This window comes from Panthera uncia, chromosome D4 (genome assembly GCF_023721935.1).
Source record: "Panthera uncia isolate 11264 chromosome D4, Puncia_PCG_1.0, whole genome shotgun sequence".
Lineage (NCBI taxonomy): Eukaryota > Metazoa > Chordata > Mammalia > Carnivora > Felidae > Panthera > Panthera uncia.
In genome coordinates this window covers 43,762,457-43,777,188 of record NC_064807.1, presented here as the reverse complement: position 1 = coordinate 43,777,188, position 14,732 = coordinate 43,762,457, and the positions used below count along the sequence as shown (strand labels likewise).

The window sequence follows — 14,732 nt, the reverse complement described above, 5'->3', positions numbered from 1 at the left end:
TCCGATCTCTGCGAGTCGCTCCGTGTTGGCCTGTAGACGGTCCTCCCCGCCACCCCACCCCCCAGAGTGGGACAAGATAGGAACACAATTCAGTTTTCTAGTGCATTAGGCAAGCACGCAGGCACTGTTTTTCTTTCTGGCCTGAAATCTCAGCAGATTGTCTCTGCTTTGCCCCACCGTGTGGTCTGAGTTGGCGAGGAGTGCCATCTACTGACCTACTTACTCCTAGGTCTCAGAGCTCTGAGTTTCCCTGGAGGTCTCATTTCCAGCAACAATAGAGAGAAGGAAATTCTGAATGTAGCAGAGTGTTGGGTTTCCTGTACAGTGCAGCATGTGAAAAACGATTGCCTTGCCCCACTGATTAAGTAATTTCCTTGTGTTGCCCAAAGCATTGTATTTTAAGTGAGTGAGCCTGGTCAGATTGGTCATCTGGTTATCTTAATGTTAAAACTGAAGAAATGAAGGCAATTCTCAGGAAAGGCTCTGTTAGAAGCTCACTTCTTACCTGTGCATCATTCTAAATTCAAAGGAAAAGATATCCTTTTGAAAGCATTTGGTCTTTTCCAGAATGTCATGGTCCTATCCTCAACAGGTAAAATGTTTATTGGTAGTATAAAATTTTACAGCTGAATGGGAATCTGGACATTTTCTTGTTCATCTCTTCGATTTCGTCTCATTTTTTTGAGGTCCGAAATGTTAAATAATAGGGCTATGGACCTGAACTTGAGTTTCTGAGCCCAATCAGTGCTGTTTCCCCCACAAATTAAAAGTGAACTCATTTTAAAATCATTTTTGTATTATGGAATATGGTAGATTTTTGAATAGAACTATGAGTGTGTGTGTTACAGCAGAGAATGGATAAGGAGCGATGGGAATATGAGACATCTATTTATTCATTACTTATTTACTTTTAAATGTTTGTTTATTTTAAGAGAGAGTGCACGGGAGGGGCAGAGAGAGGGAGAGAGAATCCCAAGCAGGCTCCATCCACACTGTCAGTACAGAGCCCAGTGTGGGGCTCGAACCCACGAACCATGAGATCATGACCTGAGCTAAAATCAAGAGTTGGATGCTTAACCTAATGAGGCATGCAGGCACCCCAGGAATATGAGACTTCTTAAATATATCCTTTATTTGGCATTTTCCTCCATAATATTAGCTTCTGAGATTATAACTCACTTGGTAATGAGGTTATCATGAAAAAGACAAATTACTTTGCCTTTTCTGTTTATGTACATTTGTAAACACTCATCAATAAATTCAGTGGATCTCAGCAATTTGAAACGAGGCCCATTTAAAAATATTTCCCTCATAATCCTCAATTTCGAAGACTCCAATAAATCAGCTGTATTTATTAAATAATAATTTGTTTCTCCTTTTTATTAATTAGAAACCTAGCTCCCCACGGAAGCATCTAAACAGCATGCCAAACTACTGTTCATATCCTACGTTGTAATTGGTTCCTCTAAAATGACAGGCGCTTGCTATTTTATCACGGGTAGACACATCATTTCTTGAGCCATGGAAGATAGCCCTGGCTCTTGATTTCTTGAGTTGGAGGATGCCAGGTTGGGAGCAACCAGGGTAACTGATGGCCATCTTCATTTTCACAGCTGCATCAATTTAGTGGATATGAGTAATTTTTAGAATCTGAAAGGCAGGTACTAAAAAGGGGCATCTGAGTGTTTTGTTTTATCATCTCTAGCATACTGAGCACTGGTAGTCATGCTGAAACAGCAGAATGAATAAGAAAAAAAAAATCTTGCCGGAGGGGACTATAATCTCGTATAACTCAGCTGCTGTGCATATGTGTGAGAGTGTTGTCACAAAAAAGCAGCAGCCTGGGAAGCTTAGATCAATTTCCTTATCGTCAACTTCTTTTTTTAAAGTCTTTTGGCCTGACTCAGCATTTCAGATATAAGTCCTTTATTTTCTAAGAAAGAGTAAGATTAGATGAGACGAAAGAAAATGTGTAGAGGAGACTTGCTGTTTGGAAAGTGATCTTATTGTAGAACATTTCATTCGTAAGTGCCTTTGTTTAGGTGGCAGGTCAGCTACGAAGTGCTTGAAATCAAGTTTAACAGCGTTCTCTTTGATCCCTAGATTCTTGAAGTGAAAAGTCCAATAAAGCAAAGCAAATCAGATAAGCAAATAAAGAACGGGGAATGTGACAAGGTAGGTTTCCAGGGCGTTCTATGAGTGCTGCAGCACTGACGTGTCTTCCATTTCCTTTTGTTTCCCTCAAACATCCTTGGTGGTTCCCCTTTCATTTCTGCATCGGAAGTGCCCAGCACCACCCCCACCCCCCTCACCAAATGATGAGCACTTTTCCTCAGTGCTTTGTAGTTGATTTTCCAAGTCTTGCTTAGATCTTCAGCGTTAAGCTGGGCCCATATGCTACCATTTGCCACGATGCCTGTATTGCCAAGGGATTTGGGGCACACTGAATTGGGAGGTAAGAAAATCATGGTGGAGATAGAGGGTTGAGGAGTGTCAGCCACAAGGGAGCAGGACGCCCGAGCCTCGTGTAACGTGCTTTCCAAGTGTGCATCGTGCATTCGACATCTGACTTCCAGACCTGTTGCGGGCAGGGTGATAACACGCTCTGCAGGATCAGGCTAGGCCTGACTAAAGCTTCACCAACCTTTCCTTTGCCTTCGCTGCAAACGACGCTAGAAAAACCCATGCAGTTATGCTAACAAAGATTCATGAGTCTGAGCATATGGAAAGAGAGGTACGCTTCTGTCCTTGCAAGGGAGCTTTTGACAAACCAGATGCTAATATGGATAGCAATCTCTAGTTTTCATAAGACATTCTCTTCTGTCACTTCCTATTTACTGGCGATGTTAGGTATGACCAGGAAAGCTTTTTTTTTTTTTTTTAATAGAGTTTGTCCTGATGTAATTGGTAATGTGCATTTATACTCCCATGTTCAAATTTAGACTTTTTTTTAGTTGAATCTTAGTTAAAAATCTTCTGAGATGGAAGAATTAAAAAAAAAAAAAGTGATAGCCTGTGATAATATGTTTAAATTCACAATTTAGGATTGAGTACCCTTTCTCTCTGTGGAGGGTGTTACCAGGAGAGGGTGAGTCTGCTCCTTTGAATCTTGTTGAGAGCACATAAGTGCAAGAATTGCCCCTCGTAAAAAAGCTGGCTTTATACGAGTTGGCCAGGAGAGACTTGGTCTGCAAAGGCCTTGGGTACCGAGTCCACACAGCCCCGGGAAGGGTGGTAGAACGGGGAACCTCCACCTGCTGCTTGTATGTTCCTGTTCGTTTCTTGTTTTGTTTGTGGATCGCTTCCTAAAGTGCTTGTTCTTTTGGGGGATACTCTTCTCTTTCAGGCCTACCTAGATGAACTGGTCGAGCTCCACAGAAGGTTAATGACGCTGAGGGAAAGACACATTCTGCAGCAGGTGAGAACTGCTTTTTAGCACGACCCTTTCTAGAAGCCTCAAGGCCTACTCTGTATCGTAACACCTGGAGGTCACACCAACCCTACGCTGTCAGCAGAAGTCTTTGGGGGGAGGGGGGCTCATGGCCCAGGTTACCTCAAAGTCCGCTCTGCAGCTCCCGCCCCTCCCCCGGTGTTGCAGAGGATGAAAACTGGGTCGTCGTGGAGGTGACGGTGCCGGATTGTACCAATGCCTCAGCCGGCTGACTGATGCTGTCATGTGGGCTGAAGGAGGGGATAATGGAAGTGCAGAAGCCTTTGGGGCCAGGCTTCTAGTTTCATGAGAAAACAGTGATAAGAATGTCAGTCAAATGGGGTAAACATTTGCGATTTCAATTTAGTAACCTTTTGCCAGTGCTCTTCTGAGGGAAATAAATATCTTCCTCGTTTCTCTTATCTTCTACAACATACATCTATTATTATGAACTCAACTGTGAAATTCTTGTGGAGTGGGGAAACTTCTGTTCGTACAATTTGATGTTTTGAGAAGATAAGGGTGCTTTTTAATTTTACTATAGTTATAGTACACGTGTCCGTTGCGTTAACAGTGGCTATCGATAAAATAACTTAGTTCTTTAACACCCAAAGAGAAGGTTGCGTTCTGAATTCCAGGGTGGGTTTGTAGATTATTTCACTGTTTGAAATTTTGTTTTATTACTACTTTCAAATGACTTGAAGGAGTACTTAATCTACCCCAGCTGTGTGTGGGTTATCTTTTTTTAATGTTTAATGGCTGATGGTCACATTTATATTCTGTGTACATTTTTTGCTGAAATCTATAAATACATACTCTCGAACCTGCCAAGTTCCCTGATTTGTCTGATACGCTTTTTAACCCTTCTAGAGTTTCAGATTGAACACAAGGTTACAGACCTACAGTTCCTAACTGGGACGAGTTGGATTTCTTGTGTTTCTCTGTAAGCGAGTGCGGGGAGGGGAGTGGTTTACCCTAAGAATTACTCCAGTCCTCTGCTGGTGTCTTTCTTCAACGTTCTTTTGTCGAAATGAAAATTGTTCAGCTTGCCATTTACCAATTACTTGGGGTTAATTGACTGAATGGTGATGGTAAATCTATTAGCGGATAGTCCCGTCCCTTTCTATCCCCTTTTAAACACCAGCTCTGAACCACTGTGGAGCGGTTGTCCAATAAAGCTACTAACGCACAAGCTGGGCCCAGATAGTGAGTCTCGCTGGAGAGCGGAACAGATGTTTGGGCAGGGCTGGGACACCTTCACAAAGAACGCCCAGCCATCAAGGGGAGGAAGCAGACCGTTGGCAAGGCCTTACCTTGGGGTGTCGTTGGCATTCCGATTTCATATTGTCCTTTGATTTGACCTTTGAAAGAATCGTGAGGCAAGGTGGCCTCCTGGAGAATTCTATCGAAGTGGATTACTTTAGTGTCCTAGAGGGAGAGAGTGACGGCTATGAATTTTTAGCCTGGCATCAAGGCGCTCCAGGACGCACAGCGTTTCAGCCTAATTGCATTCCCAGGCCAGTTGAAAGCTCTCAGTCTTTGGCCTTTTGCCTCGTAATGCAGCTGAGGCTCGCGATTATGATACCATGATGCATGTCCTGTCACGGTTTACTGCTTAATTAATTCCTATTGTAAAACATAGCACTACTGAGGACTAATGTTATTCCCCACCTCGAGAGCTGCTCATCTCATGGAATTCATTCCACAGAGGCCACGTCTTCACCGCCGCGCGGGCCTGAGCCCCTGCGACGGGATTTCTGGCGAGGCCAGGATCCCATCCTAGGTCTTTTACTATCAGACGCATCCTATCAAAAAATCTGGTCTGATGGTTTTATTCGGCTCACAGAAAGTGGCTAATGCCTTTGTTTTACTCTGGGGACATACGGTACTGGCCCCCGGTTTATAGCTTACTGAGCAGAAGGTACTGGATCAAGAGAGCCTGTGTTCTTAAGCCACTTTTCCTTAGGTTAAAAATACAGTACAGGGGATACATCCAAACCCAGAGATGTGAGTACCGAGGACTGCTGAAGGATTTGATTTTTCTTCAAACCGTGCATTCCACATTTATTTGGAAAGGGAGACCCAGCACTTCTAACCTCCCCAGCAATTGAGCTGAGTCTGGATTGGCTGCTTCTTAGGAGGAAGAAAAAGCTCTAACGAGAACCACGCTTTCCTCAGAAGACAGGTTAACAGGCTAGAGAACAGCTCCTGGACTTTTAAAATTATCTTCAGGGAGGTGGAAGTGAGTGGTATATTGGGGTATTCTTTCTCACAACGTGGAGAAGCCTCCCTGAGAAGTCTTCTGCTGAGAATCATCATCCCCATCTTGGGAGATCGCCCCCATGTTACGGAATCCCCCGTGGCTACGATCCCGAAGGCCTGCCTCTAGCCCTGGGGCAGGACACACAGGGTCCCACGGTAGACAGCATTTCCCTGTTGGTAGCCAAGGCGATCCTCCAGGAAGACCCGAACGTACCTCAAGCAGAAGCGGTTCAAGCAAAGCGTGTTCAGTACTTGCCCTCAGTGAAAAGGCTGCTTTGGGACAGAAAGAACTGTGGTTGGTTTGGTTTTTTTAATGTAATTAGACCAAGAACAATGCATCTACCTTTTTATAATTAAAAACCAGGGTTGGGGAAAGGAGCCACCAATTTAACAAGTGGATCATACCCCCCTTTAAAAACCAACAAAAAACCCTGCCTGCATGGTACCCCCTAAAAGGCATCTGTGGCAGGAAATAATCCATCACGAATGTTTTCACCATAACCGTGATCAGAAGAATGAGTTAAGCAGCTGAGATACTCTTCCTTTTCTACTACACGTACACTGTGCCCTTGCCTTCCTTTCTTATCTATAGTCACTCTTCTATTAATATTATTATTTGGGGGAGGTCTTTACTGTTGCAGGATGATGCAGTGTGAGGGCACCAAGGTGGGGCCACACCGCATCAGCAGAGCAAGGTGATGCCTATAGAGAGGCAGACAGCCATCCTCGGAGGACCAGCGGGGTGCTTTTAGGCCTTGTGGCTCCTGTCATCAGAATAAGACGGGTTGATGCTGTGCTTCTGATGTCCTAACCATCAGGATTCCTGGAAAGGAACCCACATTTATTTTTCTTTATGAAGTCTTTACTTAATTGAAGACGTGGGTGCATGCTCTAATAATTCAAGTCGTTAATGCCGTTCCCTTTGGCAAGTTGTCCCGAACGCCCCGCCTGCTGCACTACTGGTACTTTGAGGCCATCTCTGCATCTACCTTGATGTATTCTTACAAGCTCCCATAAAAGTGTGGGGCTCATTTAGGGAGATTGATCAGGTCCCGTTCATTTCTTTGTTTGTGGCTGCAGGCGGGCAGGGTGGGGGGAGGGGAGGGTGCCGCGTGGGGAGGAGGTAGGAGGCCTGTCAGCCAAGCCCTGGAAACCTACGAGACACCCCATCCCCTGGCTGGCAAATGGGTTTATTTGCTTCAGAATCAAGCAACTTTTTCTAGAAGGTATCTTTATTGCTCTGTTTTGTACTTACTGTTAAGTCATTAGCTAAACGGAGTCACAGAAAGCGATTTTCTTAAAGGAGTGAGTTGTCATTTCAAAGGGAAAACCTAGGACTATGTTTTACCCCTACATTGTGATTTAACTACTCTCCCTCATCTTCTGTTCTCCTTGCTTTCTTCCCTTAATCCCTGCCAACTTTTATTATAATTATTTTTTAAAGATTCAAGTAAGCCTTTTCTGAGTTTTAGCTTCTGGCATTTTCCCCGCTTCATTTGTTTTAGTGTCAATGAAATGGCCAAGAGTCAATGAGGGGAGGTGGAGAGAGCACTGGGTCTGATGGTTCCTGTGCTGTCCAGTTACCTCCTAGAACATTAAGGATAAGTTTATATGGTAATCATAATCACGTTTCCCTGATCTGTGTCACAATTCCATTTATAAAGAAGCTTTCATTTATCCTATTATCTTATTTGACCCTCTTGCACATCTGTGTCATAGGTAAAACAGGTGCCGTTATCCCCATTTTACAGAAGAGGAGGAAACGGAGGGTCAGAGGTTATAATGTTCTGTGCGATGCCATTCAAATAGTGAGCACCATCAGAACTGATACACATAATTTGGGACTCCATTCAGAATGCTTGGTCACTTACCCAGTGGCCAGCAGTCACACTCTGGGACAATTGTCATTTGCCTCCCCTGTGTACATTGAAAGCCTATTTTTTCCTGTCCTGAAGATCACGTATTTTTACTAGGCCTATACTGTTTCTTTACAATGTAGCAAAAAAGACAATTTACTCTGGAAAGCACCCTAAATTCAATTGATGGTCAACACATACTAAGTATTTGATTGCCTTGAAAAGTTTGTGTGTGGACATAGCTGTGTATGTGCCTCAGTATGTATGTAGATGTGTGTGGGTGGCTTATCCAAAGCTCAATAACTATTAATAAAACAAATGAGTGTCCGCCTTCCATCTTGTTAGTGTTAGTAAGTTCTTGCTTGGTAAGTCCTTATGTGAACGTAGTATTTTAACCATAACTGGGAACAGCCTTTCTAATCTTTTGATGCATGAGCTAGAGATAGAACCCTGAGTCCAGGGGTTTAAGTAAGGCCCTCTGTCTACCTACCCACACCCCACTCCTCCACCCCCGCCATCCACCCATATAATAGGTGGTCAATGTAGTGGCTTAAAAGGTGTCATTGAGGGGCAGTCGGTTGAGCGTCCAACTTCGGCTTGGGTCATGATCTCGCGGTTTATGAGTTCAAGCCCCGCGTCGGGCTCTGTGCTGACAGCTCGGAGCCTGGAGCCTGCTTCGGATTCTGCGTCTCCCGCTCTCTCTGCCCCTCCCCCGCTCATGCTATATCTCCCTCTCTTTGTCAAAAATCAATAAAGCATTAAAAAAGTGCCATTGAGGATGTAGACTCCTTGCCCTTCTGCTCTGCCATCTTTCCAAAGACACATATTCACTGTCTGTATCCTGCTTAAAAATTGTCCTGAAATCCCAGCGACTTCTGACAAAATAAATTAAATAGCAGTATCTGCCACATGCTGCAAGTGGGTATGGGGAGGCCAGCGGTTTAGCTGGGCATGTTGCCACTTCCAGAAAAATCCAGCTTCTACTAGTGAAAAAGAAGGGATAAATGGATGTTAGGTAGACAGGTTGCTGTGTCTGTCATGATTTCACAGTGAGAGTAACTTGTTTTTTTATTATGAAACCTGTAGTTCTATCTGTAAAAAATAGTTCCAGCCATTGAGTAAGGCAAGAACAACTCAGTCTGGAGCTGTGTGATTAATTGGATTGGGGTTCAATATGTCTTTTATGCTTCTGTGGAAGTCAAATATGTCAGGAATGGGGGGCACATTTTCTATGGAGAGCCACTGACCCATAGGGAGTAGTTCACAAACTTACTGTTTTTTAAAGAAAACTAATCGTAAGAAGAGAGGGTCAAAAGTTTCCTTTCTGCTGCTTTCAACCTGAAATTAGGTAATGTAAAACTCCATTGAATAAATAATAGGCTACATAATGAAAACTGTTCTCTTCTTTAAAGTTATTGAATGAAAGAGAATGGGAAGCGATAGGAGGGGAGTGGAGGGTTCGCCAATTTTCTCTGCAAATATTTTTTCTTTCATCCTGATGTTGATTTGTTTTCTCTCTCCCACAAAGCTTGCTAAGATTAACCCCCCTCCATCCCAGTTTACCTACAACATACATCTCTAAAATCCATGCAACCCCAGCACAGCATCCATTTTGGATAAAATTACTAGTAAAATAAGAATGGAGAGACACACAACACGAGGAAAGATTCTCCCAAACCAGCAATCAACATCATTCTTAACCTTGAAACCTTAGAAGCACCCTCTTGTAAGCCAAGGCAAGACAGCAACAGTACCTTCTGCCATCTCTTTCTGGAAGTTAGAGCCAATACAGTAAGAAATGAGGTATGACTATTCCAAACGAGGAGACAAAGGCTTTCCTTTTCTTTTTATAGATAATGCATTTTCTAGATAATTCATTTTCTAGATCATACTTATTACCCCCAAGTATTCAAGAGAATAAACGGAACACGACTCTAAGTAATAAGTATAGGTTTTCCTTCATTTTGTTGAAGTGTAACAAAGTGTATAGCTGGAGGAATTTTAACAGAGTGAATGTGTCTTTTGTAACCGGCACCCAAATCAAGCAACAAAACAGTAACCCCTTCCAGTTCCTCCCCATGGTCTTCAGAGGGTGGGATTGTAGTTGGCTTTTTTTTCTTTGTGGGTTTTTGTACTTTAAGCTTTCAACAATAACATAATCAGAAAGAGAAATGACCATTATTCTGTGTGTGTGCATGTATGTGTACTTTTTTCATAAGGAGTTTTGTTATTTCTAGGATGGAATTTCCTTACTCTAGTCACTATCCATTGAGTCTGTAGCTAATTTTGAAAGGGGTCTTGAAATTGTACCTCCCTCTAACCACCCATACAGTAAAATAGTCTATTGAGGACTTGAAAGCAGAAATCAGTTTAAAGGATATGAATGATGAGAACAGGTATTCTGTTCTCATTGAGAATTTCAAAGAGTTAACATTCCTTTGGCTTGTTACCACAGTGGCTAAGAGAGGGTTCCTTGCCATCAATGGCATAGGACCTTCTTGCCATAAAGGAGAATATCAGTCTCTTGGTTCTATATGTGATCCTCTCCCTCCCTCCCTCCCTCTCTCTCTCTCTCTCTGTCTCTCTGTCTCTCTCTCTGGCTTTTGATGTCCATTGCTTATTTCCCAAAATTTCTCTTCTTTATTCCCCTAGATCGTGAACCTTATAGAAGAAACTGGACACTTTCATATCACAAACACGACATTTGATTTTGACCTTTGCTCGCTGGACAAAACCACAGTCCGTAAACTACAGAGTTACCTGGAAACATCTGGAACATCCTGAGGATACAACAACTGGATGCATCAAAAACTATTGTTTTGTTTTGTTTTTTTTTTTTTTTTGGTTGTGATTTTTTTTTGTTTGTTTATATGAAAACACTCAGAATGATGCAACCAAAAGGGAAAAAATAAAAATCAAACAACCTTCAGCTTTATTTTTCTTTAAAGCCAGTCATCATCTCTTGATAAAGGAGAGGTTAAGCAAACCAGCCTCAGCGGACCACTCTTCTCTCCAAGGAAATCCCCGGGAAGAGTTAGCCTGGATAGCCTTGAAAACAAATCAAACACAACACAAGAAAAATTAAAGAATGTGTATGGTATCATGTATCTCTCTCTGTGGCGGTTCATTCCACAGGACGAATGCATATTCAACACACTGCCTTATTACATAACTGATCTATTTATTATCGCATACAGATATTCTAAAGTCGTTGAGGGAATGACACCACAAGACATTATAAGTACTTGTACTTGGTCCCATGGATGCTCTTTCAATGCAGCGCCCTTGCCATCCCAAGCCCAGTGACCTTACTTGTACACCGTGCCACTCTCCACCAACTTTTCCAAGTCCTTTTACTCGTTGCAGTCCGCATTTGCTACCTTTTGTTTTTCCAGTTCCAGGACACAGATGATCAACTGGGGGGACCAAATTGCCACCCTGATTTTCTTCTTTGTGGTCTTTCTTCTGAGAGTTGGGGCCCAGCCCTTGGCTGTATCCATATAATGATCTTGGACCATGGTAGAAAATGCACCAAATAGGATCATATGAATTGTTGTCTAGCCTTAGTCAATAAACCTGTAGGACTTTTAACCAAGTGTACCTGTAAACGTCCTGCATCCAGCATTGTTGAGCTGTCTTCAACATTCTTCTTGTGTCTGTTTTACTGTTCTAATACTAGATAAATATGGAAGTAAAAGCATTCCACAGGATCATCGTTTAAAAAAAAAAAAAAGGAATCCTGGTTATGTTTTCTAAAGAAATGTAGAAATTCTTAATTTGGATCTATTTATTAGAGTTTCAGCTTTCTTCGGCTGCCAGTATGTTCTCCATCTTTACCATAAAACCTGGAATAAGAGATTTTTGTTCCTGTATGATCCTCTTAGACTCTTTTATATTTGGAAAATGAAAATCTTTCTTTGGGGGAAGATTCTTGGTTATGCTGCCATAACAGATTATGTATTAACTTGTAGATTCAGTGGTTCGATCCTGTTTAGTCACTTGCTTATGTTTCCAGAAGGATTTCTTGTATTGGTGAAAATAAAGATGGCTGGGGAGGGGGGGGATATTTTTGTTCTTGATGTACCCTGTTTTAAAACTAGAAATCTGTCCTGTGGCATGCAAAAGAAAGCGAATTATTTTTAAAAGAAAAAAAAAAAAAACCCCGAAGTACTTTTGGTGTCATTATTCCATCCTGTCCATAAGTGGAGATGTGCAAAGTGAGAACAGCTCATCTTTCAAGTTTTTGCTAGGAACTCAACCGAAAAGAAGGGGAAATGAAGAAATACTTCTGGATCCAAAGGTTCATTCACTGGATCAGCCTTAAGAAAGCCTCTATGTGTGCGAATAGACCGGTCTCTAGGCTCTCCCTTGTTTATTCCCATGCCAGATGCTGTCTTTTCATACAGAGATTAACTAGTGTCTGTACAGAAAATGGGCTTTCCAGACCCATTCTTTTGGGCAGTAATGTAAATGCAGATTGATAATGAAGTTATTTCTGCATTTTAAAAAGGGGATTTTTTTTTTTTACATTCTTTCTATCCAAAGACACTATTTTTTTCCTTTAAAAAAATTATAATACAGCCATGCTCCTTGTAAATTACTTCTGAAGCGTCCTCCCCAAGGACAAGTGTACTTTTCCGGTAATGTTATGATTCTCGATGGTTGGCATGAACCGCCCTTGAAGCATTTGTTGTGTGTCCCCTACTCAGTGTTTAACTCCAGAAACACTTCTGGAGTCATTTTGGATATAAGGTGACTGATTTGTGTGGTTTTAGGCGTGGTTTTAGTTGTGTCTGGTTCTGTTTTTAACTTTGCAGATGAAAGGGGGAGGGCGATGCTTATATGAATTGTTTGCAAAATTTAGAAATCTTTAAACGTTTCTAACTGCTAATCCACATATTCTAATTAAGCCAGAAATGGATGTGGTTTAACTGAGATATCTGTGTAGTGTAACTAGAAATGTATATATGTAGTTCGGGCCATTTTTATTTTTGTAACTAAGTTGTATGGCAAAAATGATTTGGCGGTGTGAACATTTTTCTCGTTCCTCTGGCTGTTTACCAGGAAACTAGGTAACATAAGCGACCAAACAACAAGGACAACAAGAAGGGAAGCTACTACAGTGATAAACTTTAGACCTAAAATTTAGGCAATAAAGCAAATGTCTTCAGACTCTCGTCAAAATGTAAGTTTGTACATTTAATAACGAAATTCAAGAAAACTTCCTCATGGACACAGCAAAAAGAGCTGTCCACAAAATTTCCAGAGTGAGAGTCACATTGTTGATTTTTTGCAAGTTGTATTCTTACTCTCATCGAATCCTTAAATGCAGAAATAATAAATCCCCTTTTGATGAATTTCAAATAGTTACACTTCTCTTCAAGTAACCCTCTCAGTTCTGCCATGTTTATAAACACCATTGAAACCTGTCGAAAAATATGTTTGGCACATGCGTATCCTAACAGGGGCGTTAGTATTCTAAGCACAAAGGAAAAATGGCAGGGTTTAATTTCTTAGGTTTCAAATTAAAATCAACTGGGTGATTGCGAATATGGTTTGAGACAGGCTGAGTATGAGAAGCTTTCTTTAAATTTTCCTCTAGTACTTTGACCGGGGTGGGGGGGCAGCCGGGTGCGGGGGGAGGGATGTGTGTCTAGAACTCGAACTCCACCCCCACCCCTAATAAATGAGTTTTTGCCTCTGGTTTTGCAGCAGGATTATGCTTCCATCCTAGTTAGCATATAGCAGTCACGTTAGCAACGAAAACGTTTGCCGTTATAAACACCTTCACTGCAGTCCACTTCTCCCTCTCCCTTTATGTAGACAGGCGTGTCCACATATGCTTGCATATCGTGTCCAAGTAGGGGAAAGCGTAAAAAGATGGGGAGACAAAAACTCTACAAGAGACACCTAGACGACTGTGCGAAACAGTTTTAAATTGCTAAGCCAGTGTCTCTGATCTGAATCACGATTCCCCTTTTTGTGGAAAGAGCCAATAAAATTGATTTTCTTCCACCAAAAATGTTTCTGCCGATCCCTTTTCCAAACCCAGCTAACCTTTCAGAAAGACAGCTCAGGCCTACGTAATATCCCACATACCGTTCGAAGCCCCACCGTTCCAAGGATGTTCAAGGTAACATACCTGTTTAGAAGAGACTTTATTCTTAAATGCTTTAACTCTACCTAGGGGACAGAATTGGGTGTCCAGTGGTGGACGTGGTGGCTTATGTTCATTTCTTTTACTTGTGAGAGTGATCGGCTCGAGTAGTTTGCTGTCCGCTTATTTCGTTCCACCTTTAGCCTTTTGTGTTCTAACGCTACACGCTGCACACACGTGCGCACACACACACGTCCTGATCTTGTGCCAGACTGTTGCTCTAAAATTAGGAATGCGATGCGGAGACCATTACAGCCGCAGTGAATGTTGAGTTGCTCCCCGAGGTTTAATTTCGTCTTGGGCCGGAAGTCTACATCTTTGGCCCCTTTTGTTTTGTATGATGCTTTTGGTCGTGTAGGCACGGCCACCCCTGGATGTTCCTTGTAAAGATGCCTTGAGGAGGTCGATTTAAAAGGAAGACAAAGCCACCGCTGTCTGTAAACTGTAAATATGTATTTTGGCACTTGTACCGCAGTAGGTGCAAATCGAGTTCTGATGGAAATGCTGACAGATCCTTCATGGTGGCCAGAGCTACTGTGCAGTGCGAAAATAAATGAAGCAAAAATGTATTCTTGAGATTAACAGTGCAAGGCCAGTACGTTTTATAAATCTGTCAGTATCTTCTTTAATGGAGTATGTGCAGTGACGTTGAAAGATACACTATGTATGTGTGTGTAGAAGCTATTCTGTGACCTACCAGGCATTCGTAAGATGTATTTCCCATTTCTAAAACCCGTGTTGAAATATAAGTACAGATTGACAGAAATAGGTGTTTTACTTAAATTCATATCTAATCTTCCGTGGCTCCATTTTCTTTACAGGATACAGTCTTACTGATTTGTTAAGAGGCATTTGACCAGAGTTTGGTTTTGCTTTACATACAGGGAAAAATGAGCCCTTAGCTTTCCTCAAGAAGTGATGTTGCTCCTCAAAAAGAATGAATGGAGAAACCAGAACCAGCTGAGGGCACAGCCCAACTCCCATTCATCTTTGAGCGCCCGGTGTCCACCACCATTTTCGTGTCCTA

At 42.2% G+C, this 14,732-nt stretch overlaps 1 protein-coding gene across 2 annotated transcripts in view; it reads left to right on the top strand.

The window, feature by feature from the left end:
* MLLT3 (MLLT3 super elongation complex subunit) overlaps nt 1-13,039 on the top strand; it is a 286,493-nt gene extending 273,454 nt beyond the window's left edge. Inside the window, exons 9-11 of one of the 2 annotated variants that reach the window (XM_049635187.1) lie at nt 2,104-2,175; nt 3,347-3,418; nt 10,201-13,039. In XM_049635187.1, the coding sequence (XP_049491144.1) occupies nt 2,104-2,175; nt 3,347-3,418; nt 10,201-10,332 (276 nt within the window). In that variant the 3' untranslated portion in view covers nt 10,333-13,039. The remainder of the gene's footprint in view (nt 1-2,103; nt 2,176-3,346; nt 3,419-10,200) is intronic. The other variant, XM_049635181.1, reaches the window with a different exon arrangement.
* Nucleotides 13,040-14,732: the final 1,693 nt, after the last annotated feature.